General features: G+C 45.6%; 2 protein-coding genes across 2 annotated transcripts in view; one reads left to right on the top strand and one right to left on the bottom strand.

The window, feature by feature from the left end:
- The window catches only part of RBAK (RB associated KRAB zinc finger), an 813,856-nt gene that overhangs the window by 697,091 nt on the left and 90,499 nt on the right, over positions 1–26,266 (top strand). The gene's annotated exons all lie outside the window — the stretch shown is intronic.
- LOC309854198 (speedy protein E4-like) lies at positions 16,685–22,438 on the bottom strand (the record flags this gene model as incomplete). Its single annotated transcript, XM_082713025.1, has 6 exons — positions 16,685–16,747; positions 16,932–17,100; positions 20,141–20,226; positions 20,711–20,769; positions 21,631–21,828; positions 22,324–22,438. 6 exons carry the CDS (start codon positions 22,436–22,438, stop codon positions 16,685–16,687), a joined length of 690 nt encoding a protein of 229 aa, XP_082569151.1.

Below are 26,266 nucleotides of genomic sequence, written 5' to 3'. Positions count from 1 at the left end.
CTTTCTTGGAGAAACCATGTGCCCATGGATGATAATATCTAATGTCATGACTGGATATTAATTGTAGAGCAGTGTTTTAGTGAAACTTGTAATATTTCAGTGATGTGCATACTATACACCCTTTCCTTGTCCTCTCCTGCTCGTGGGGAATCTCAGTGCCAACCCAATAGATCTCAGGGCAAGGAAAGGACCAGAGATCCAGGACGTAAACACAGCCCACTACTCGAGGTGACCCCTTTCCTTGATCCCTAAAAGGAGCAAAGGCAAGTGGGAAATCCGGCCCCTGGTCCCAGAGGTCAAGTCTCAGCTTAGCGCCTCTAAAGCGCCAGATAGGGTGGAGACTTTCGAGACGTCCCCTAATATGTGGGCACTTGGACTCACGGGAAACAGAGGTCGGGTATTTAACGGGCTCCCGAGTGGGCTCCAACAGGTGCACCACCGCCGCCGTCCTGCGCATGTGCAGCTCGGCCAGTGTGCGTGTTCGCGCACGCGTAGTACTGCCGCGTTGCTCTCGCTTCCTGCCCGTGCCCAGGTCACCGCTCGCCGTGGTTCCCAGGCTTTGGCCTCCGGCGGGCAAGGGTCCCGGGGCCTACGGGGCTGCACGCTGTCCGGTCGCGCCGGCATCCAGCGGGCACGGGGCTGTGCGGGCGTAGCCTCGAGCGGGGACTCTCGAGCTCGAGCCCCGGAGCCCGCGGGCTGGGCCGGAGGGGTCTGGCCGTGGCGACGGCGACGGAGCAGGGCGGCTCGGCCCGGGGTCGGCCGGTCTGCGCCCGCGGGACGGGGAGGCCCTTAGAGACCGATTCGGGCCCCGGGAAGATCGTCGACCTGAAGTGAGTTTGCCCGTGGGCCCAGAGCCGGCTCCGCGGGAACGGCGGCCCCGGGAGGTGGAGGAGGAGCAGCCCTCGCCCCGGAGTCCTCGGGAGCCTCGGGGCAGCTCGGCGTGTCCCGACGCGGTAGGTCGTGCGCTTGCGGGTCTTGCGGGGGGCGGGGCGGCGAGAGAGCGCGAGCGGCTGGACCTGGAGGGTTGGGCACTCCCCCGGGACTGGAGACTCGTGGGACTCAACGTTTCCCGGCAGCGCAGGAGGTTCCCGCCTCCCCCCCGCCCACCCGACCCCTTGCTCCCCTGGTTCCCTGTCCAGTTTCCAGACGCGTCTGTAAGCGCGCAGGAGCATGTGCTGACCCCGCTGGGTTGTGCCCTGGGGCATCCCCCAGTGTAGGGCTGGACCAGCGTGCGTGGAGGAGTTGACAGGAGGAGACGGCCTGAGATGGGAGGGGGCTTGTTCTGGGTGTTGGCGTCGGGAGGTAGGCATGCTCGCAGGACTCAGCTCCTGGGCCCGGGTTCTGTTATCTCTGTTACGGATTTTTTATTTAGTAAAAGATTCTTAAGTGCAGCGATAACGGAGTTAAGTGATCTCATGTAAAAACAAAAGTATGCCTTGATGCACGTTGATCCCACTTCAGAGAGCTGGTGTTTTCTGTTCCTGTGGATACCGTGCTTTTCAGCAGTTTGAATAGTCACAAAGAATGCGTGAACAGTGTAAGAGGGTTTTCTTTTCAACATTAATTTAGAGAAGGCAACCTCTTTGAAAAATTAATGGGTGTTTATATTAACCAATGAGAGAAACCTGCTAATCACCTCCTGATATGTGGGAGTGACAACAGCTCTACTCTGATGTTTCTCCTTTTCTCACATGTTTAGACCCTTCTGAGTGTTCACAGGATAGGAGCTTTCTTTGGTGGTTCTCACACAGGATGTTCCCACCTCGGCAAGCTGCATTACCCGTGATTTCTATTATTTCTTCTGGTTCCCTAGGTCAGCCGTTAACAGTCTGTATGCTTTTCCAAGAGCAGCAGAGAATGAACGAATCCCAGGTGAGTTTTCCTGTCTTTGTATATGTTCTCTTGCTTAGCTTTGTAATGCATTTCAGAAGGGTTATATGGATTCAGATTTTATTTATTTGACAGTGAGAGAGAGATCACAAGTAGAGAGGCAGGCAGAGAGAGAGGAGGAAGTAGGCTTCCTGCTGAGCAGAGAGCCCGATGTGGGGCTCAATCCTAGGACTCAGAGACCGTGACCCGAGCCGAAGGTAGAGGCTTAACCCACTGAGCCACCGAGGTACCCCTGGATTCAGATTTTAAAATGGGAATGTGGAAATAAGAGACATTGTCATGTAAAGTACAATTATTAGGGGGTCATATCAGCACCCAGAGTCTTTTTCTGAGTTCATGTGTGCAGATAGTAGGTTACCTCAGGGCTGTGGGGATAGAGCAAAGACATGACTGATGTTCCTGACAGTCTCAGAAAAGGAGAGTGCCGCCCGTTACATGATTTGAATGGACTGTTTCGTTACTTGTGGGTTTTCAAGATTTCCTGGGATTTGAGAAAATGTCTTTGTGGGAGTTGATGTAGTTATGGGTAGCTTTTCTAATAACAACCATTAAATATTGCAACATATGGCTCATGCATGTAGCTTATCTAAACCGAGGGCCTGCTGGGTGAGCAAACTTCGGTGATCCAAGAAGACCTGTTTTCATTGTTCCTGTTTGATGCAGGGATAAAAGCTAAGGCTGAGGGAATGGCCTGCCCATCCTTAAGATGCTTCTGTTACTGTTGATTTGGGTTGTGCAGTAAATAATAAAGCAAAGTATTCTTTTTTTTTTTTTTTTAAGATTTTACTAATTTATTTGACAGAGATCACAAGTGGGGGGTGGAAAGCAGGCTCCCTGCTGAGCAGAGAGCCAGATGTGGGGCTTGATCCCAGGATCCTGGGATCATGACCTGAGCCAACGGCAGAGGCTTTAACCCACTGAGCCACCCAGGCGTCCCAGCAAAGTATTCCTTAGCAAATATATTCTTCCACTCATTCCCGTTTCAATTCTCAGCATCCCGGTTTCGTCCTCACCCCTCTCCCGAATGTTTTGGTGAAGATTAGCGGTGACGTAATTACAGTCAGATCCATCGGACATGTACTGTTGGCTTTGTTTCTTTCTCCTGCTTTTGTCTTCCTTTCGATTGTGTATTTTTTATGATCCCATTTTACGTCTTGTGTGCGGTTGTTAGCTCTAACACAGTTGTTATTTGTGATTGCTTTGCAATTTATAGTATGAAACTTTTAATTCATCACAGTTTATCTTCAGGTAAGGTACCATTTATTGCTTAGAATGTAGGGAGTTTGTGACTTCCATTGCTCCCTGCTGGGTCATCACACTGTTGTGTCATTTTACTCTTACAAGTAGAATCAAGCCAATAGGACTAGTGATTTTTAAGCAAATAGTTATTTTTTAAGGAATAAGAAAATAGCATAGCTACCATTTCTGCTACTCTTCATTTCTTTATGTAGATACAGATTGTTATCTGCTCTTACTTTCCTTCTGCCTGAAGGACTTCCTTCAACACCTCTAGTTGTTCTTTTTCTTTTTCAAATTTTTATTTAAATTTTAATGAGTGAGCTTACAGTGCAATATTAGTTTCAAGAGCAGAGGTCAGTGAATCATCACTTACATAGGACACCTGGTGCTCATCAAAACATCTTCTTAATGCCCATCCCCCATCTAGCCCAACCCCACCCACATCCCTCCATCACCCCTCATCGTGTTCTCTTATGGTTTGATTCCCTTCTCCTCTTTTGTTCTTTCCCATATGTTCATCTGTCTTGTTTCTTAAATCCCATATTTATGAATCATGTGAGTGAAATCGTATGAAATTTGTCGTTTTCTGACTGATTTACTTCGCTTAGCATAATACCCTCTAGTTCTATCGAGGTCATTGCAAATGGTAAGATATCATTCTTTTTGATGTCTGAGTAATAATCCATTGTATATATACACCACATCGTCTTCATTCCTCAGTCGGGGGACATTTGGGCTCTTGCTGTAGTTTGGCTCGTGTGGATCATGCTGCTCTAAACATCGGGGTTCCAAAAACATCGAAGGTTCTCCTTCGAGTCTGTATTTTTGTATCCTTTGGGTAAATTCCTAACCTAGAGTGTCATTGCTGGATTGTAGGGTATTTGTATTTTCAACTTTCTGGGGAACTGCCATACTGTTTTCCAGAGGGGCTGCACCTGCTTGCATTACCCCCAGCAGTGCACGAGGTTCGCCTTTCTCCCCATCCTCGCCAACCCCTGTTGCTTCTTGTGTTGTTGAGTTTAGCCTTTGAGACAGCTGTGTGGTGGGATCTCGTTTTGAGTTGTGTTTTGATTTGTGTTTCCCTCATGATGAGTGACGTTGTGCATCTTTGCATGTAAGGCACATGCATTTGGACCTAGGTATGTGTCTTTGGGAAAGTGTCTGTTCATGTCCTCTGCCCATTTCATGACTGGATTATTTGGTTTTGGGATGTTGAGTTTGATAAGTTGTTTCTGGATTTTGGGACACTTTAAGCTGCTGCTGAATCTTTCAGCTCTTATATGTCAGAAAAGTCCTTTATTTTTGCCTTGGCTTTAATTTCAGGGGAGCGGGGCACCTGGGCAGCCCAGTGGGTTAAAGCCTCTGCCTTCGGCTCAGGTCATGATCCCAGGGTCCTGGGATCGAGCCCCACATCGGGCTCTCTGCTCAGCGGGGAGCCTGCTTCCCTTCCTCTCTCTCTGCCTGCTTCCCTACCTACTTGTGATCTCTGTCGGTCAAATAAATAGATAAAATCTTAAAAAAAAAAAAAAATCTTACAGTTTCAGGGGAGCTTTGCTGGGTTTTCTCCTGTACATCAGATGTGTTCCCCTACTGTCTTCCCACTTCCATTGTTCCCAAGAGAAATGTGATGTCATCCTCTCCATTCCTACGTTTGTCCTGTGGTTTTTGGTTTTTCTTCTAGATGCTTTTGAACTTTTCTCTTTATCCCTGGTTTTGAGCAGTTTGGTTATGCTGTGTCTTGGTATTGCTTTCCTCCGGTCTCTGTGCTTGTGGGTCATTGAACTTCTTGGATCTGTGTGTGTATGATTTTCATCTACTTTGGGAAATTTTTGACCGTATTCCTTCAAATATTCCCCCCACCTCCCTCCATCTGTCCTCAGCGACTCCTTTTCCGTGTGTGTTACGCAGCTTGAAGTCGTCTCACAACTCACTGATATTCTTTGTTCTCTTCCAATTCCTTTTTCTCTGTGTGTTTCATTTTATAAAAGCTCCTGTTGCTGTTCTTCGTGTTCACTGATCTTTTTTTTGGTGCTGTGTTAATCTAGTCAGGTGTTAACTTTCTCAGACATTGTAGTATTTATCTGTAGAAGTTCCGTTTGAGTCTTTTAAAATGTCTTTCCTGTTCCTACTCAGATGTTTTGAACATAAGGAATACGGTAATAAACTATTTTAATGATCAGTGCCACTTGTAACATCTGGGTCAGTTCTAGGCCCATTTCAGTAGATGTGTCATTTTCTGTGGTGGCTTGTCCTTCCCTGCATGTATCCCCCAGTTTGTCAACCCTCCTCACCTCTTCTCGGTTCTCCCTCCCTGCTCCAGGGCTGGGAACTCTCAGGGCAGTAACCAGAGGCCTCTCCTTGTTGATATCCTATCTCTGATTCCTGTTCTTCATTGCTGCCCTTTATTGCTTCAAGATCCGTGTCTTAAAAGCCACTGCTTTGAGGGCACCTGGGTGGCTCAGTGGTTAAAGCCTCTGCCTTTGGCTCAGGTCATGATCTCAGGGTCCTGGGATTGAGCCCCTGGGATTGAGCTTACCCCTCTCTCTCTGCCTGCCTCTCTGCGTACTTGTGATCGTTGTCTGTCAAATAAATAAATAAAATCTTAAAAAAGATAATAAAAAAAGAAAGCCACTGCTTTGTATATTCTGTTTTTTGGTGTCCTTTCAGGAGGCAGGGTAAATCTGATTCTTGTCTGTCTTTGTTGAAAGCAGTCCTAATGCCTGCCTGTATTTTGAATCATAGTTAGAAACTTTTCCCCACATGGATTATAGGAAAATTCACCCATTTTTTTTTCTGTGTGGTTTAATATTTTATATTTAGATCACTGATCCAGTTGGACTTTTTTCTTTCATGGTGTGGAGTATGGATGCAGTTTCATCCATGCCCAAATGACTATAGTTCCTCTAACACTGTTCATTCAAAATCAGTGGATTGTTATAATGTATTATAATATCACAGGTCCTCGTGATATGTCATGTAATCATACAAGTCTACTTGTAGACTTTGTGCTCTGTTCCACTGACCTATCTCCACCCGTATGCTGACTCCAAACCCTTTTAATCATAAAGGTTGTGTTTTAAATCTGGTAGGGATTAGGCCCCCTATACAGCTTTTTTTTTTTTTTTTTTTCCGGAGATTTTCCTAGTTCTTGATTTTTTTCTGCCCTCATATGAACTTTAGTGCCAGCTCACATAGTTCAAGGAAGAAAGCTTTTGGTATTTTTGTTGGGTTCACATATCTGTTAAGTAATTGAGGGCAGAGTGATTTATATCTTAGTGTTGACCCATCCAGGAACAAAGAACATCATTCCTTTTTTTCAGGTGTGCTTCTGTGCCTTTCAGGAGTGTTTTAAAGCTTTCCTATATAGATTTTGTACATTTCTTGTTAACGCTTTTATCTTTTCTGTTACTCCATGAACTGTGTATATGCTTGAATTATATCTTCTTAGTCTGTTAATGTAACAAGGGCTGTTGTGTTTATTTGAGTTTTTTAAAAATAATTTTCTTTTTCTTTCTTTCTTCCTTTCTTTGTTGTAAGTTTATTTAAGTCTGCACCCAACGTGGGGCTCAAACTGACAGCTCTGGGATCAAGAGTTGCACATTCTTGGGGTGCCTAGGTGGCTCAATGGGTTAAAGCCTCTGCCTTCGGCTCAGGTCATGATCCCAGGGTCCTGGGATCGAGTCCCACATCGGGCTCTCTGCTCGGCAGGGAGCCTGCTTCCCTTCATCTCTCACTGCCTGCCTTTCTGCGTACATGTGATCTCTGTCAGATGGATAAATAAAATCTTAAAAAAAAATAAAATAATATAAAGAATTACACATTCTTCCAGCTGAGCCAGCCAGGCTCCCCCGGGCCTGTTGCTTTGTATATCCTGATTTTATGTAACACTGTTCTTTCATTGAGTTGGTTTTGTTGTTGATTCTCTTGAGTTTTGGGGTATAGCATATCCGTTGCAAATAGAAATAGTTTTACTCTCTCTGTTGATTCATATGCCTAGTTGTTTTCTCCAGCTGGAGGCAGTGAACATTTTGCCTCGTTCCTGACCTTACTGGGATTGTCTCTTACGTTTGTCCATTAAGTAAAACCCTGACTTGAGAACTGAGAAGACTGCGTAAACATGCCCGTGCCTGTGCAGCTGTGTCTCTGGAACTTGTGTGTGCTCTCCTGTGATTCAGATTGTACATGTATCACTCATACTCTGTGTATTTGGGTATGAGAGTGTGTGTGTATACCCACATTCATGCTAGTGAAGTATCCACTCCTAGTTTCTTGAGGGTTTTTTATATCAGGCATGTATTTTGAACATTGTCAGAGGCTTTTTCAGCTTCTTAGTGGTGATAAAAGTGTTTTCTTAGCCATATTAGAGTAGCCTATTACATGAATGGATTTCCGAAGATTGAACGAGTCAGTATTCTTGGCGTAAGCACCACTTAGAGATCATATATTATTTTTTTCATTCTGGTGTTGGATTCTGTTTGCTGACATCTCGTTTTGGATGTTGGTGTTGATACGAGTGGTATCAAGCCGTCGTGCTGATCACGTGGTCAGTCTTCTGACCCCCCCCCATCCTTGCCTTGTGGACTCACTGAAACCAAAAAGTTGTGACTCTCCGTGGCAGTTCATCAGCTCACTTGGCCCGGATCAACTACAGTGTCCTGCTGTGGATTTTCTGTCGGCTCAACTCCTTTAGTCTCCGGCAGTCTTGGCTGTGGCACCTCCGTCATGGGTAGAAAACCCTGTGTTGATACATGTTTTGTAAACAGGGCGATGGGACGCGTCTGCTGAGCACTTTTCTTCTGAAACAGGAGTCGTGTGTCGGCAGTCCGGAGCACCACTGCTTGCAGCAGTGGCATCGGAAACACCCCCTTCAGGAGGCTCCAGCATCCCCATGGCCCTCTGGGGTGGCCCTCTCGCTTGCTTCCGGCAGAGGATATCTTGAACATTTTGAGGAAAGTGTCTCCTGTGATAATCAGTTGTCCTGCTTTCTTGCAAGATTCTGATATCTGGAGGCCGAAATGATAGCTTGGTTTGGCATACAGTTCTGGGTTTGAAATTCTTTTTCTTTCACAAGCCGTGGACAGTTGTCCGAGGGTTTTTCTCAGGTGAGAAGTAGAATGGCAGGTTCCAGGGTCAGTGGTGTTTTTCCCCCCACCTGTAACTTTTTAGGCATTTTTTTTTCTCCATTTTTTTGGTGTGGGGCATTTTATTGGGAAATTTGTAGATCTGTATTCCGCCCCCCCCCCAGTATTCTTTTTTGCAAATTGAATGGCCCCTTGTGACATGAAGGCTTGTGTGATTCTTCAGCTCACGTATCATTTTTTGTTCTGCCTTTGATTCTTTGTGTTCGTCCTTCTAGTTTTCTCTTTCTGAAAGTGGAATCTGTTCGATCTGGCTTTTGTATTATTTCATCATTTCAATTTCTTGTTATCGGAGACAATTCCTAAATTAGATATTCTGTGTCCCATTTGTTACGTAAGCCTCTTACTTGGGGGTTTTTAAAAAGATTCAACAATTTGATCTTTAATTTCTAAGTAATCTCTGCTGGCTATTTTTTGGAGAATGTTCTCATTTTTTGGAAACCGTGTCCTGCTAAATTTATTGACAACTACAAATCAATAGAAGTTGTTTCCTTTATGAAATTGGTTCTGTCATCGTTTAGCTGCTCACCTTGATACCTATCTTTAATTCACACCGTTTTCTGCAATTAGCTGATGATTCTAGATGTTTTTAAATATTTCAGTTTTTGAGAGAGGAATTCCTGATAGCTCTCTAACTAATAATCCCATTTCACTCTTTTCTTTACGGAGGGGATGACTGCAGAGCTCTAGAAGTTTCGGGACTAGGAAAATGCAGGTAGACACTACTTCAGTTTTTTTCTTCCTTTTTTTTTTAATTGTGATAAGTTACATGTAACATGAAATTTACCATTTTTCCTTTAAAACATACAGCTCATGGGCATGAAGTACTTTCATGTGCTTGTGCAACCACCCCCAACCATCCGTCTCGAGAACACTTCTCATCTTGTAAAACTGAAGCTTCATCCCCATTACAGAGTAATGCCTCAACTCCCCCTGTCCCCTGCAAGTGTTGTCCTCTCTGTCGCTCTGATTGTGACTATTCTCAGCACCTAAGTGGACTCATCCAGTGTTTGTCTTTTTGTCACTGGTTTGTTTCTCTGAGCATCGTGTCTTCAGAGTCCATCCATGTTGGAACAGATGCCAGAATCTTCTTTTTAAGTCCGAATATTGCTTGCATTGTATGTGTGGCCTGCATTCTGCTTGTCTCTTTATCTGTCAATGGACACTTGGGTCACTTTTGCATTTTCGCTATTGGGAATGATGCAGCATGGGTGTATAAATTCCTCTCTAAGACCCTACTTCTGGTTTTTTAAGCGTGTCTCCAAAAGTGGACTTGCTGGATCATATGGGAAATTAATGCCAGATTTATTTTTAATTTTTGAGGAGCTCTCCTGGCTGCAGTGGCTCCCGCAGTTTGCATTCCAGCGCAGTGCATGAGGGTTCCGATTTCTCCAACACGTGTTATTTGTAGGCATTTTGGTAGTAGCCATGCTAAGGGATGGGAGGTGGTAACTCACTGTGGCTTTGATTTGATTTCCCTAATGGCTGGTGACGTTGATCATCTTCCCACATGCTCCTTGGACACGTGTGTGTTGTCTTTGTGAAATGTCTGTTCCAGTCCTTGGCCCATTTTGAATCTTGTTGGTTTCTGTTGTTGGGTGGGTTTGAAGAGTTCTCTCTGTATTCTAGAATGAGGCTTTACCAGAAACATGATTGGCAGATATTTTCCCCATCCTGTAGGTTGCCTTTTTCTTCCGTGGAAGTGTCTTTTTCACACCTCTGGGTGGAACTGGAGCGTATCATGCTTAGCGAAATAAGTCAAGCAGAGAAAGACAACTATCATATGATCTCCCTGATATGAGGAAGTGGTGATGCGACATGGGGGCTTAAGTGGGTAGAAGAGGAATCAATGAAACAAGATGGAATTGGGAGGGAGACAAACCATAAGTGACTCTTAATCTCAGAAAACAAACTGAGGGTTGCTGGGGGGAGGGGGGTTGGGAGAAGGGGGTGGGATTATGGACATTGGGGAGGGTATGTGCTTTGGTGAGTGCTGTGAAGTGTGTAAACCTGGTGATTCACAGACCTGTACCCCTGGGGATAAAAATATATGTTTATAAAAAATTAAAACAAAAAAAGAAGGCATGGCTGGGCAGAGATTTCTCCCAGTTGAGGATGGAGAGGGACCTCAATGGGAAGCCTGAGGGCACATCCTGTGGGGGGACACCCACACCCACCCCTTCCCTTTAGCTAGTTTGTGCACAAACCTGTCTTCCCATAGAGCAAGGCCATATACATCTCCCATGGGCAGGAGCTGACCCTGTTCTATTCTGTAACCATGACTTTCCTACCAAATGACTAATACAGGACTGGGTTCATTAGGTGCATTACTTCAACACGCACTTCTTGAACCTCTCTTCCCATTGCCTCATGTCCTTGGTTCATAAGGTGTACTTTATATGTATTTGTTGAATAAATAAATGATGCTTTTGCTCATGTTAAGTGCAATACTGATCACCTCCTAGTCCCAACATAACTTAAACCTATGCAAAACAGAAGGAGTTCAAGAGCCTACAAGTTAGGGGACGTCTCGAAAAAGCCACACTTAAAAAGAAAAAAGGCAAGGGGAGGGGAGGGAAAGGTAGGGAAGGGAAAAGGAAGAGAGAGGGAAGTAAAAGAGAAAGGAAGGAAAGGAGAAATAAAGGGAAAAACTGAAAAGAAAAAGACAATCCCGCCTTATCTAGGATGAGAGTAGCGGTAGAGGGAACGTGGCTGCCTGCTGAGGGAGAAGCTGAGAGAATGGGAGTAGCTACTGAGACAGGCGCCCCGGAGTTGCCCGCGGGACTCTTCCTGAGTCCCTGCTCCTATTTCTTTCTAGTTTTCTCCGTGTTTCCCCTTCACAAAGCAGCTCCTCCTTGTCTGTCACTCAGTCTTATTTATTTGACACAGACAGAGAGAGATCCCAAGTAGGCAGAGAGGCAGGTGGAGGGTGGGGGGTAAGCAGGCTCCCTGCTGAGCAGAGAGCCCCATGCGGGGCTCGATCCCAGGACCCTGAGATCATGACCTGAGCCGAGGCAGCTGCTTCACTGACCCAGCCACATCACACCCCTGATCCCCACCACTCTCCTACTTTTCCATCTCCAGGCACTGGACTTCTTCCATCACTCCTGCTTCTCAGGACAAGCCCGCTGCTCCTCTGCTGTGTGGCTGAACTTTGCTGTTGCTGCCTCCTGACCTCCCCTCAGCAGCCACCTATAGCCCTGGATGCTTTCCGGTTCCAGAAGCTTGGCTGCTCTGACTCTTCTGTGCTCTGGGAGCCACACGTGCTTCTGCCATCAGCTCACACTTCCGAACCACCTCCCTGGATCCGTATTCCTTCTCAGCCTTCGGTGGCCTCTAGCCTCTCCCACTTGCTCAGCTGGTCCCTCTCTTTATCCTCCAAGTCTCTTAAGCTTCACCCCCTTCTCAGCAGCCTCGGCTCCCCCTTCTCTTCAACTGGATCCGTCCTGATCTCAGTTTTTCTAGGGGTTCAGGCTGAAACCACCATGTTCTGCTCCAGTGTTCCCAAGCACTCCCAGTTCTCACCTGGCATCAGTCACCGGACTGTTTGCTTTCTTGCCTGTTGTTTACTGCTTTATTATGTGCATCCACCGTCCTGTTTCTTCTGCCTTTACATTCAGGTCTTTCCTCATTTGAGTTGTTCCTAATCTGCCTTTACCTGCCACCTTGCAGAGACCTAAAGATTCTTAAATATACATTTTAAGTCCTAGCTGTCTCCTATTTTATATCTGTTTCCAAGCTTCCATACTGTTTCTCCTCTTTGTTTCCGTGTCTGCAGAATCTAGCCTCTGCTGTTCCCAGTCCATCAACTGTGTCCCAATTCTGAATGCCATCCCTCTCCTTGAGCTGCTGTAATCAGATGCTGATGTCCGTGTGGCTCTTCTGACCTTGGTGGTTTCACTTTCTGAAATTGCTCCAGGCTTAGGAGTTCATCTCATTTATCAGAACTGCACCCCAACCCCAACCCCAACACACACACACAATTTTCCCTTTGGTTTCTCTTTACTCCATTGCTTCTTGTTCCTCTATAGAGTGCTGTGTTCATCTCCTAAATATCTCACATCTCCCAAGCTATTCCAAATCCCCATGAGGACCCCATTGTTTCAATCCTTATTTGTTCAACTTCTCCAACATCTCCTGTGATAGATCTGTCCCCACACTGTTACCTTCCCTGACTACCTGAGTTTTGCCAATCTCCTACCATAGCCAGTGTGTTGTATAAATAATTTTTCAGATACCTCTCCCTCCATGCTCCCTGGGAGAGAACCTCTAAATCTTTGTAATCCTGAGTGATAGTAGTGTTTGTTACTCACACTGGGCCCCGTGGACCAAACTTGAGTTTGTGCTAATGAGATGAGTCAGGATAGGGCCAGCCATACCAGGAACCCCAACAGGGGTGGGGCTTTGAACCACTTGATATCAGCCCAATCTCTAGGGGAAGGAAGAGAGTTGGAGACTGTGTTCGAGGTATGGCCAATGATGGAGTTAATCATCTTGCATAATGAAACCCCTATAAAAACTCTGGTCACCAAGCTCAGGTGAGCTTCATGACGGGTGATATGCATCTATGTGCCAAGACATCCATGGGATGCTTCCCGCGGACACTGAAGCTTGGTATTTGAGACAGCCCCAGTATTCTCTGGTGCTACCATCTCCCAAGATGGTTTCCTCCAATATTCAGGATTCCTGCCATTAACTCTTTCTTCTCCATGCCTCTCTTATTTGACAGCTTTAGCTCCTCCTATCTTACTGTGTTTCTCAGAAAGTTCTCCCAAAGCCTCATTTCTTTCCAGTTGTTCTATTTCATCCCATTCTGTAGATTTTCCTTCTTCCAAAGAAGGGTGCTCCCTTGCACCTGTGGCTCTGCTTGCCATGGATCATCGCCTAAAATGCATAATCTCACTGAGGCACGTTGCCTTTGTTGTGAATTTCAGATTATCTAGGTCCCCATAGCTCTGTCTTCCTTCTTACCCTTTTCCTGCCTCAATATCTTTGCCTTGTTTCTTGCTTTAAGACACAAGCTCAGTGTTCACTTTATCTTATTTTTTTTTTTAAGATTTTATTTATTCAACAGAGAGAGATCACAAGTAGGCAGAGAGGGAGGTAGAGAGAGAGGAGGAAGCAGGCTCCCCGCCAAGCAGAGAGCCCGATGTGGGGCTAGATCCGAGGACCCTGGGATCATGACCAGAGCCAAAAGCAGAGGCTTTAACCCAGTGAGCCACCCAGGCGCCCCTTCTTTTTTTTTTTTCTACATAAAAGGTAACTTGCACTTGGGGCGCTTGGGTGGCTCAGTGGGTTAAATGTCTGCTTTCGGCTTAGGTCATGATCTCAGGGTCCTGGGATCGAGACCGCCCGCTTCTGCATCCGGTTCTCTGTACAGAGGGGAGCCTGCTTCCCCTGTCTCTTTCTGCCTGCCTTTCTGCCTACTTGTGATCTCTCTCTGTCCAATAAATAAATAAAATCTTAAAAAAAAAACCCACATCCTCATTAAAAAAAAACTTACACTTATTTTTCAAAGGTAAGAAGTATGGCTGAATAATCACAACCCCATTAAGAAAGAGTATCATTGGACAGTGAACTGTAAGACCATTGAGATGACCACAAACACCACGAAGATGAAGACTTTTATCTTTATTATGTTTCCTCAAGAGACACATTGCAGTGTCCTCTTTAATAACCTAAAATAACATAAAACAACTTACAAACGTGTCATCCAGGCAAGTAAAAGAATTACAACTGATTCCCACAATTTAATAATGAAGACTACATGTCAAATAAACATTTACAGTAATAACAACTTGAGGGAATCACCTACCTAGTTATAAGTGTAATTGATATATAGCTATAGTAAAAACACAAAAACCTATCCCAAATATGTCAACAATATTTTATCTACAGGTGTAATCTCATCACAAAACTTTGTAGGAACATGTTTTGAAAACTATGACTATTTCAGAACTTTTATAAATAAATACATAAATATAAAATATAAAAATAAATAAAATAGTTCTAAGGACAACATTTTCAAAATATACCAATGAAAATCATGGCGTAATATTAGGTTATGATAATCCTTTGTTTCTCGTTTTATATTTTTGAAGTAATCTCCTCCTTGTTTGTGTCCCAATGCATAAAAAACAGGATCTCCAACTCCTACCTCAAACGAGATTTGAATTTAAAAAAATCTGAAATATTTGGTACCACCCCAAGAAAGGGTGGATCCTGAACAAAAGCCTGGTTTCTTATTGTCCTTCTCTGGTCTCCTATAGGTACTCGCAGCTCCTCGGAGTACAATATGAAAATTCCCTTTAGCTAATTTTATAAGGTCTTGGGTTCTTCTAGATTATCTGCACAAGAGACTCCTCTCTTCCTTCCTCATGCCTGTTGTTAGTGTCTAGATTGATTTCCTGTTGTAAACCTGCGTCTCCCCGGGGCTCAGGGATCTGAAATTGAGAGAAAGAGAGGAAGTCACATCACAAGGAGTCAACGGTCCAGACATCTTGGTCAGTTCTAACCAGAATTTAGACTAATTCATAAATCCAACTTTATCTCTAATCCTTCATTCTAAACCCCAATTCATTTTCAGTTATGACTCTTGGACTTTGGTGACCCTGACCCCCCAAATTTTTTCATGAGCCTAAGGTCACACCCGGTTATCTGCTTGATAGCCAGGACTCTAGGTGATTCTGCTCAGGGAGTAAAGCAAACTAGTGGGTGGCCTGGGTGGCTCAAGCGGTTGAGCGTCTGCCTTTGGCTCAGGTAACCGTGAATGAGTTCCACATCAGGCTCCTTGCTCAAATGAGGAGCCTGCTTCTCCCTCTGCCTGCTACTTCCCTACCTGTGTTCTCTCTCTGTCTCTGACAAATAAAATCTTTAAAAATAAAACAAAACCACAACAACAACAAAACAAACTAACAAACTTGAGAGAATGTTGCTTTCGACCTGAAATTCACCTTGGTCCTTTTTTGCTACTTAATGTCTGAATAAAGAACCATACTGCAAACATCAACATCATGAATCATGAGACCACCTAATCCTCCATTCTAACCCTAGATCCTAATGTTTAACCATAACACCTAGTCCTAAATTTGGTCAGTGCTGCATGTTCTAATGTTTGTCTCTTCACCTCCCTCAAATTTGTACCTTGAGATCCTAACCCACAAGGTGATGGTGCTATAAGATGAGGTCTTTGGGATGGTTGGGCCACGAGGTGGGGGGGGCCCTCAACAATGGCAGTAGTGCTCTGATGAAAGAGACCCCAGTGACATAACTCAGAACCCACTTAGTCTGCAACCTTGTAAAGGGTCCGGCACCCTGCTCGCAGACTTCCAGCCTCCAAACCATGAGAAATAAATGTCTGTTGCTCAAAGCCATGTAGAACTTTTTTGTGGGAGCTCGAATGGACTGAGAACTAGTTCACATGATTTAAACCAAATCTTTACTTAATCCTCTGCCAAAATCTATAACTCTATGTGCTGATCACATTAAGCTATGCTAAAACTAGTATTTCTTTTTTTTTTAAAGATTTTATTTATTTGACAGAAAGAACAGACGTAGGCAGAGAGGCAGGCAGAGAGAGACGGGGAAGCAGGCTCCTGGCTGAGCAGAGAGCCCGATGTGGTGCACGATCCCAGGACCCTGGGATCATGACCTAAGCTGAAGGCAGAGGCTTTAGCCCACTGAGCCACCCAGGCACCCTGAAACTAGTGTTTCTGAAGGTTCACTCATTCTGACAAACTCCTTGACTGTGAACCTGAGGGGAAAGATGTAATGGAACGAGATGAGAGACTCGTCCAGAAGTGGGCAGGGGACACAAAGGACTCACAGATGCCATCTGACATAAGCAATGTGTTCGCAAGCAAATGTGGATGAACACACAGCTAGTCCATATTGATCTTTTATTATTGGATAAATAGACTGTTCCATCCGATGTCCTATTGTTAGACATTTACTTTGTTGTAAATAAATCCCCAGAATTCATATCTCTGAGGCATGAAAGAGAAAGTAAAAACACAATGCAGGGAAAAAAATTGGAAACTTGCTCCCTTTTCACAGAAAGTCAACATTTCCTCAAGCTATCATCTGGGCCCAGTTGGTTTCAATGGAATTATTTCAGCCAAATCCATGCCTCTGTGACAAACTGGTTTTCCTGAGGTCCTTAAGTTTTTCCACACGTCTCCCTGAGTCATGGCTCTGTGGGGTTGTCAGCTCGTGGCTGGGACCTGAGTGCGTGTACGGCTTCCACCTCATAGTGCATGGAAGGCTGACGTGTGGGACTAGGGAGATGAGCGTGGGCTCAGCTACTGGATTCCTCAGATCTCCTCATTACACAAGAAATCATTGTGCCTGGACCCATGAGGACAGTAACCTACCTTCCCTTAGGCCAATGACCTCAGGCCTCCATGGCCCTAGGAGACCTAGGGCATCAGAGTGAGGCGGTCTCGCCCCCACACCCACAGGTCTGGATCAAAAGCCTGGATCTAGAAGACAAGCGGCCCCATGAGAACACAACTTCCAGATGGGCCCTGCCCCCGCGACCCCCGACCTGCTCCCTCCTGTCATCCAGACCCTTAATTCTTTCTGGTCCCAAATCCCCATGTCCCTCGCTGCACCTCCTCTCTCTCCCATTGGGCCCCACACCCCAAATCCCTCCAGCCAACCTACCTCTTCACACTCTTCTCGGGACACCCTGGTCCTCCAGTTCATGGATCGTATAAATTGGAATCTCAGTTTGTGGAACAAGGGTCGCTCGGACCAGTTCTTCCCATAGAGGAATGAAAAGATGGCCTGTTTGGGGGCCTGGTTATCCTCTTCCATATCATTGGCCAGGTAGCTGGAGAGAGACATCAGGTGGCTGATCAGGAGCAGGACGGGAAGGATGCCCCTCCCCCACCTGAGCTCAGCTTCCCAGCAAGGACATAGGTTGCTTATTACCCAGTGTCACAGAGTGCCACTCAGTCATCAAGAGGGCAAAGGGATATTGAAAAAGAAAGCCAGAGTTGGTGGCATCACAATTCCGGATTTCAAGCTCTATTACAAAGCTGTCATCAAGACAGCATGGTACTGGCACAAAAACAGACACATAGATCAATGGAACAGAATAGAGCGCCCAGAAATAGACCTTCAACTCTACAGTCAACTAATCTTCGACAAAGCAGGAAAGACTGTCCAATGGAAAAAAGACAGCCTCTTCAATAAATGGTGCTGGGAATATTGGACAGCCACATGCAGAAAAATGTAATTGGACCATTTCCTTACACCACACACGAAAATAGACTCAAAATGGATGAAGGACCTCAATGTGCGAAAGGAATCCATCAAAATCCTTGAGGAGAACACAGGCAGCAACCTCTTCGACCTCAGCCGCAGCAACATCTTCCTAGGAACAACGCCAAAGGCAAGGGAAGCAAGGGCAAAAATGAACTACTGGGATTTCATCAAGATCAAAAGCTTTTGCACAGCAAAGGAAACAGTTAACAAAATCAAAAGACAACTGACAGAATGGGAGAAGATATTTGCAAACGACATATCAGATAAAGGACTAGTGTCCAGAATCTATAAAGAACTTAGCAAACTCAACACCCAAAGAACAAATAATCCAATCAAGAAATGGGCAGAGGACATGAATAGACATTTCTGCAAAGAAGACATCCAGAGGGCCAACAGACACATGAAAAAGTGCTCCATATCACTCGGCATCAGGGAAATACAAATCAAAACCACAATGAGATACCACCTCACGCCAGTCAGAATAGCTAAAATCAATAAGTCAGGAAATGACAGATGCTGGCGAGGATGCGGAGAAAGGGGAACCCTCCTACACTGTTGGTGGGAATGCAAGCTGGTGCAGCCACTCTGGAAAACAGCATGGAGGTTCCTCAAAATGTTGAAAATAGAACTGCCCTATGACCCAGCAATTGCACTACTGGGTATTTACCCTAAAGATACAAACGTAGTGATCCAAAGGGGCACGTGCACCCGAATGTTTATAGCAGCAATGTCCACAATAGTCAAACTATGGAAAGAACCTAAATGTCCATCAACAGATGAATGGATCAAGAGGATGTGGTATATATACACAATGGAATACTATGCAGCCATCAAAAGAAATGAAATCTTGCCATTTGTGACAACATGGATGGAACTAGAGCATATCATGCTTAGCGAAATAAGTCAAGCATAGAAAGACAACTATGATATGATCTCCCTGATATGAGGAAGTGGTGATGCAACATGGGGGCTTAAGTGGGTAGAAGAAGAATCAATGAAACAAGATGGAATTGGAAGGGAGACAAACCATAAGTGACTGTTAATCTCACAAAAGAAACAGAGGGTTGCTGGGGGGAGGGGGTTGGGAGAAGGAGGTGGGATTCAGGACATTGGGGAGGGTATGTGCTTTGGTGAGTGCTATGAAGTGTGTAAACCTGGTGATTCACAGACCTCTACCCCTGGGGATAAAAATATATGTTTATAAAAAATTTAAAATTAAAAAAAAAAAGAAGGCATGGCTGGGCAGAGACTTCTCCCAGTTGAGGATGGAGAGGGAACTCAATGGGAAGCCTGAGGGCATGTCCTGTGGGGGGACACCCACACCCACCCCTTCCCTTTAGCGAGTTTGTGCACAAACCTGTCATCCCATAGAGCAAGGCCATATACATCTCCCATGGGCAGGAGCTGACCCTGTTCTATTCTGTAACCATGACTTTCCTACCAAATGACTAATACAGGATTGGGTTCATGGATGCATGAATTCAACACGCACTTCTTGAACCTCTCTTCCCATTGCCTCATGTCCTTGGTCCATAACGTATACTCTATATGTATTTGTTGAATGAATAAATAATGCCTTTTTTAAGTTCAAGTGCAATACTGATCACCTCCTATTCCCAACATAACTTAAACCTATGCAAAACAGAAGGAATTGTGCAGTGTCTTTGAGAGTGTGGTAATATCTTGACAAGTCCTGCAGGCATCGAGTCTAATGGGTTGGGGAAGGGGACAGGGGGGTGGAGGGGTGAGTGGATAGGCAATAACCATAGTCCAGAATCTCCATGACACTCGGATTTAACAGAAGTGCTGCTGCGGTGCAGAAGTCAGGGAGGTTGGCAGGGCAGGGAAGGGGGGAGCATCTGAAGATTTGGGAGTTGAAGTTGACCTTGAGGACAAGTCGTTTTCCTCAGGTATAGGTGCAAAATTACCTAGACAGAAAACGCAATATAGGAACAGAGGGAAGTGTCCTTAGAAGGTGGAAACACCAAGGGGATGAGCAAGTCGGACGAAGACGAAAGGTTTGGATCCAAGCTTGGAAGCCTGGCCTTGACCCAGAACACCACTGGCCCTGGAGAGTGGAGGCGGAGACCAGAACTTTGAAGGACTTCATGCACCTAGCGCCCACAGGCTTCGGGACAGTGTTGTAAGACACACCCGCGGAAGCATTCACAACAGATCTGTGTTATGTCTTGGGGGCGTGAATCGAGGCATTTGTGATGGGAATGCTTAGGAGGAAAACAATTACTCTTGGTATCGCGGTGGGAAGGGGACAGACGGAGGATCAGGACCGGCTGCTTCGCTAGTCTGTTTGCTCAGGGCAGGGCCGTGTCCGTTCCTTCCTTCTGTCCTCTTAGAAGGGTCTTCTGTTTGCTTCTCCTGGCTGACGTCAGGGATGTTTGTGTTTACAAGGAACAGGCTAAAAAAACACTATACTATAATCCTATGGTTTTTACACACGGGGTCAACAGTTTTTCTAAAAAAGTAGTTTAATAAACGGTTACAAATGGTTTTAAAAAAAAGGAGATGAAAGTTTAGGGTCCCAATTTCCCCCTCAATCCACCCAGGTAGCGAATTGTACTGCGGGATGAGACAAAAATACTCACAGGGCTATGAAGAAATGGATTCGCTGGTACTGCCAGGAGAAGAGGCCAGCACGGCTGAAGTAAGCTATGACCATAGACAGGAGATACTGGTGGCAAGAGGAGACACAGTGTCAGAGAGAGGTGACATCCTGGGCGAGGAAAACCAGTGGGGGATGGGGACATGAGGCTGGAGCAGGTTCTCCCGCTTTGTCGGACTGGGTGAATTTGCTTATTTGGTGTCAACAGGTTGGTTGCAAACCAAAGAAGTCAAGGGAAGAGTTGATGGTGCTCCCAGGATAGCAAGCTGTGCTGGTCTGAGGGCTTGTCTTCAGGACAGCCGGCCTCTGGAGGGTCTCTGAGAAGCTGGAGCCAAGGGGTGCCCCACCCAAGAGCTGAGAGAGAAGGGACTTAAGGTGGCAACAGCCAGAGGGGCATGCCTGGGACTCAGGTCCCAGAGGACCTGCAGGAAACCACGAGGTCCCCAGCGGGAAGTGTTGGCAGGATCAGGTTGGAGACAGGGTTTTGGAGGCATCGCCCTGCCCCAGGACAGATGTTGGAGCAAGAACACATCTGAGTGGAGAACAATGATACCTTGTCGGATACGCTCAGATTTTTGTCCCAGGCCAGAAATTTTTGAATGACAGGATCCTCTGTGAAAAGAGGGCATAGGTCAGGTTGACAAGCAGAATGGGGTTACTGTGGGAGCGTTCCAGGGCAAAGAGGAGAATGATGCCTCTCCTGGGGAACTTCCAGGATGTGGTCAGCGGTGAGGCTGATGGGCAAAAGGGAGCAAAAACCTGTCACCTCCCAGGGAAATTTGGTGGCTTCTGGAGTGGGGAGGCTGAAGGAGCACACCTGTAAGATTGGATGGGGGGTCAACAGGGACGCTGTCTCATCATGCATGGACATGCCACTGCGGAGACCACAGTCATTCCCTGTCATTTTCTCATCCCACAGTGACATAAGGGTCTAAAGATGGCATGTCATTTCCACACCCCCTGCCCAACTCCACACACACAGCCAAAGACATTTAGAGTTAAAAGGCCAATAAGGGGAACCTGGGTGGCTCCATGGCTTAAAGCTTCTGCTTCGGCTCACGTCATGATCCCAGGGTTCTGGGATGTAGCCCCACATCAGGCTCTCTCCTCAACGGGGAGCCTGCTTTCCCCCTGTTTTTCTGTCTGCCTCTGCCTGCTTGTGATCTCTCTCTCTCTCTCTCTCTCTCTTTCTGTCAATTAAATAAATAAAATATTAAAAAAAAAAAAAAGCAAAAGTCCAATAAGAACTAAGACATCTCAGGAGTGTAACTGAAACCAAGCTTTCTCATCCCAAGTACAGACCTTTCTCCAAGTCTCACCTAATCCTCTGTCATTTTTATGTGTCCCCAGTGACGGATCATTATGGAGTCCTCCAAGGATGGAGAGCTCACCAACCTTCAGAGAATTCTTTTCCATTGGAAGCTTCTTGAATTTAAAGAGAAAATGGAAGAGGGTTGGAGGAGATCTTCTTTCCAAGCAACTTTTTGAAGACCTCGTGGTGTTCAGGGAGCACTGAAGACACCCGTTGTCTCTTCAACTTCATCTTGAGGCCACACAGTGACTCCACGACCCAGATGTCCTCAGCGCCAGAGCCTGTCTCCTCATCTGACTCATCCCTTCCTCTCTTCCTTGTGGGGGACTCGGGCATGGGGCGGGGGTCTACCCAGGGGGCTGAGTGAAGAAACCAGGCTACAGTATAAGGCTTTTGTCTTTGGAATTCAGCCACCCCTTCTCCCCCTCCAAAAACCCCAACTTCCCCTTCATTCTCTCCAGCCTTCCTGACAATTGACATCTCCCCAACCATGTTTCCATCTTTCTCCTTTGTTGATACACATCTGTCCCCATTCATCTTTGGCACTGTTTCACCACCCGCATCCTCAAAATTTCATTGTAGATAACTTCTCCCCTGGGAATAATGACATAATTTCCTCTCTTCCTTTACCTCCTCTTTGGACCTCATCTCCTAACCCTCTTTCGCTGCTTCTTGGGTATTCCTTCCATGGTTACAGTTTTGTCCCCAACTCCTATACTTTCCTTCTCCAATCCCCGGCTTTCTGGATCTCTCCTGTCACACACACCCTACTCAGACACTCCTTCCTGACTTTTGTACCCATTCCTCTTTACTAGCCAAGCCTCTCAAGTCCCTTCCTCTTCCTCCTTTCTCACCTGATGGTCCTGGGATTTCATCATCCACCACATTGAAGGGGTACCCTGAGGTGCTAGGCTGGGGACTCTGGTCCTCAGACTGGGAATGCGGTTGATTAGGTTGATCATCAGCCATGATTTCTCCCTAGCTCTTTCTGGCCTCCCAGAATCCTTAGACCCTGTTCTGGGCAAATTCCAAACGAACACAAGCCCGTGGTCCCTTCTCCAAGCTGGGGCAAAGCCAGGAGTGGCGAAAAGGTCTGTGAAGATACAGTTGTCCACCTCTGCTGCCAAGCACCATGGAATCTGTTCCTTCCAATCCGGAAGGTCGGAAGCCTCTGATGTCACAGGTCATTCCAGCCTGGCAACCAGTTTGAAGGGAAACACGTAACTGCCACACTGGTGTCCAGTTTGGGATCTCGAGGTAAGGGCTGTTTCCAGCCACCGACCCAGCCTTGGACCATCCTGCAAAACTGTCCTCGAGGGGTCTGGATCGCTCTCTCCAGCAGATGCCCGGCTCTCTCCCCTCTTGGCACATGTTGGGCTCTCTCCATCCTTCCTATTCCTAATTCAGGGCACAATCTGGTGGGAGAAGGAGGAAAGAGACAAGGGAATTAGGGATGGGCCGAAACGTAAGAACTTACAAGACAGACATAAGTATGTCAAGAAGGTTCCAGGTACATGGACTTGTTGGAATTAAAAGTTATTTTAAGGGACACCTGGGTGGCTCAGTTGGTTAAGCGGCTGCCTTCGGCTCAGGTCACGATCCATCATTCTGGAATTGAGTCCCACATCAGGCTCCTGGCTCGTCGGGGAACCTGCTTCTCCCTCTGGCTCTGCCTGCCTCTCTGCCTGTGCTCACTCGCTCCCTCTCCCTCTCTCTCTCTGACAAATAAATAAATATTTTTTTTGAAAAAAAGTTAGTTTAAATCGCTTAATTTGGTAGACTTCTTCTGCTCCATGTTTTACTGACATTGTGTTGGGGGTGGGTGTTCAGTGGTGGGGGAGCACTCACGCTCTCCTCTGAGGCATCTCTGAGCCCAAGAGACATTTTGGGAACCTGAACCGGTAGATAACTGTACCTGTGTTCTCACACACTTCAGACGGTGTCTACAACTTAAGAAGTCCCTGGACCACCCAAAACCTGCCCCTTGATCGCAATTAATCAGCTCTAGTCTGCATCTGAAATTTGTAAGCCCGTGTATCACTCTCGACCCAGAAACTTCAGGACCACTTGTGTATCTTATGAACAAAATGCCACATGCACAAAAAGGCTAGATGGAAAAATCTCCCGTTTAAGGCAGAATCTGTTTAACCAAGAAGGTGGGAAGCATGTGGTAGCACAGACGCCGTCACGGAGGTCTTGGCCAGCTGTCCATTAACATCAGAGGAAGCTTCTTCCACCTCCTCCCTCCTACCTCTGCTTCTCACCTGTGCATCTGAATCTTGCTCACTCTCTCCTTCTGTGTTAAAATAACAGGACTGAAAATTTACCATTTTAACCATTTTTGAGGGTATGATTTGGTAGCAGTATGCACCTTCGGGTCTCTGTGCGACCATCAGCACCATCCTTCTCCAGAACTTTTTCGTCTTCCCTGAAACTGAAACTCTGCACCCACTGAAGGAGAACTCCCCATTCTCCCCTCCCCCAGCCCCTGGCAAGCACCATTCCACTTTCTGTCTCTAGAGATTTGGCTATTTCAGATAGCTCCTATCAGTAGAATCATGCAGTATTTTATGTGTATGTTTATGATTTATTTCATTCAACAAAATGTCTTCCTAGCTCCTTTGTGTTATAGTGTGTGACAGAATTCCTTCCTTTTTAAAGATGAATAATATCCATTCTGTGTGTGTGTATGTTTGCATTTTAACATGTTCCTTTCACAATCATATAAGAACAGTGATACATACATTTTTACGTTACCCATCCATCTGTTGATGGACGCCAGTATTGTGTCCACATTTTGGCTAAGCATTGCTTTCGATCCATTGTTTGAACTTGGATGAGAAACACATCTTTAATTCGGGATGTGCCTCAAGTTTTATTTTGCACTTCGATCAAACTTACGGATAGCTAAGGTGCCCAGTCCAAGCAGAAATAAAGTCAAACCAGTTCACCCAGAAAACAATATGGAGGTTTCTCCAAAGATTTTAAAAAACCAAACGAACAAACTCCAAAAAACAGAAGTACCATATAATCTGGCACTCTTATGGCCGGGGATACAACCAAAGGAAATGAAAACAGGATATTAAAGAACTATCTGCCCTCCTGTGTTCATTGCAGCTTTACTCACAATAGCCGAGATAGGAAAACTACCCTAGTGTCCGTCAACGGAGGCGTGCATAAAGAGGATGTGAGGTCCATACACAGGGAGCTGTAGATTGGTATTTGTATAGAGGTGAGAAAGTAGGAAATCCTGCCATTCGTGACAACATGGATGGACCTTGAGGGCATTATGTGGAATGAAATAAGACTGACGTAGAAAGACAAATACTGTTGGTAACATTTATATGGGAAATCTTAAAAAACAACAAAAAGTCAAACTCAGAGAAACAGAAGGTTAAAAAAAAAAGTGACAACATGGATGGACCTTGAGGGCATTATGTGGAATGAAATAAGACTGACGTAGAAAGACAGATACTGTTGGTAACATTTATATGGGAAATCTTAAAAAACAACAAAAAGTCAAACTCAGAGAAACAGAAGGTTAAAAAAAAAAAAAGGAGGTTGCCAGGGGTGGGGAAGGTGGAGAAACTAGGGAGAGGCTGGTAAAAAGAAGAAAACATTTCAGTGAGAAGATGAAGTCTGGTACCTCAGAATGTGATGTTTTCTTCTTCTTTTTCTTTTCTTTCTTTGTTGGTGGTTGGTCTCTACGGAGGAAAATCAAGGTAAAATGAAGCCTTAGGGTGGACATCATGTTCTCAAGGTCATGAGCCCCAAGCTAGGCAGGGCACTCAGCAGGGATTCTGCTTCTTTTTCTCTCTCTCTCTCTGTCTCCCCCACTGTCCGCCCATTGCTCATGCACTCTCTCTCTAAAGTAAATATATAACTCTTAAAAAAAAAAAAAGGAAAATTTGGATACAGAGACTCCCAGGTAGAGAGAAGAGAGTGTGATGATACATAGAGAGGGGACAGTCGTCTACAAGCCAAGGAGAGAGGATGGGACAGAGCCCCCGCACCCCCCCCCAAACCCGCCAAAGAACTAGGCCTGCCCACACCTGGATCTCAGACTCCCAGCATCCAGAACTTGGAGACAATTCATCTCTGTTGTTAAGGCCCCTGGGTTGTCTTACTTTGTTGCAGCTTCCCTGTAAACCCATCCAACCAGTATTTTGCATAAGAGGGAATTCAGATTCAGTCACTTTCCTCACACTTCTGTGGCCCCTTCCATTAAAGCAAGCCATGTCCCGAGGCTTCAAAGAAGAACTAGTTCTTTCTTACAGATTGGAAACTTGAGCTTTCTTAGCCTCTGACATTTCCTGGTCACCGTGAATGTGCTAGTTTGGGGGCAAAAAAATGGATGAAAGACTTTAAGAGAAGAATGATTCACAAATCTTGAGGATGGCTGCCAGAGATCTTCATAAAATTGATGTGTTAAAGAGAAACAGGAGCCAACACAGGCAAATACTTAGAAAATTAAGGGCTGGAAAGGCTTCTTCAAGTATGGTGTCAAAACAGAAGAAAAGTAGGAAGAGAAAGTGAGGGTCATCTGGGGGGCTTGGATGGTTAAGCGTCTGCCTTTGGCTCAGATCATAGACCCAGAGTCCTGGGATCGAGTTCCACATCAGGGCTCCCTGTTTAGCAAGGAGGCTGCTTCTCCTTTTGCCTCTGCCTCTCTCTCTCTCTCTCTCTGATGAATAAATAAATAAAAATCTTTAAAAACATTATGTCCATATGGCAGAAAATAAAAGTAAAACATTAAGTTCAAAAGGTCAATGACAAAATGGGGTAAATATTAGTACT

Source organism: Mustela nivalis, assembly GCF_964662115.1.
Source record: "Mustela nivalis genome assembly, chromosome: 19".
NCBI lineage: Eukaryota > Metazoa > Chordata > Mammalia > Carnivora > Mustelidae > Mustela > Mustela nivalis.
This window is presented reverse-complemented; position numbering and strand designations above follow the sequence as displayed.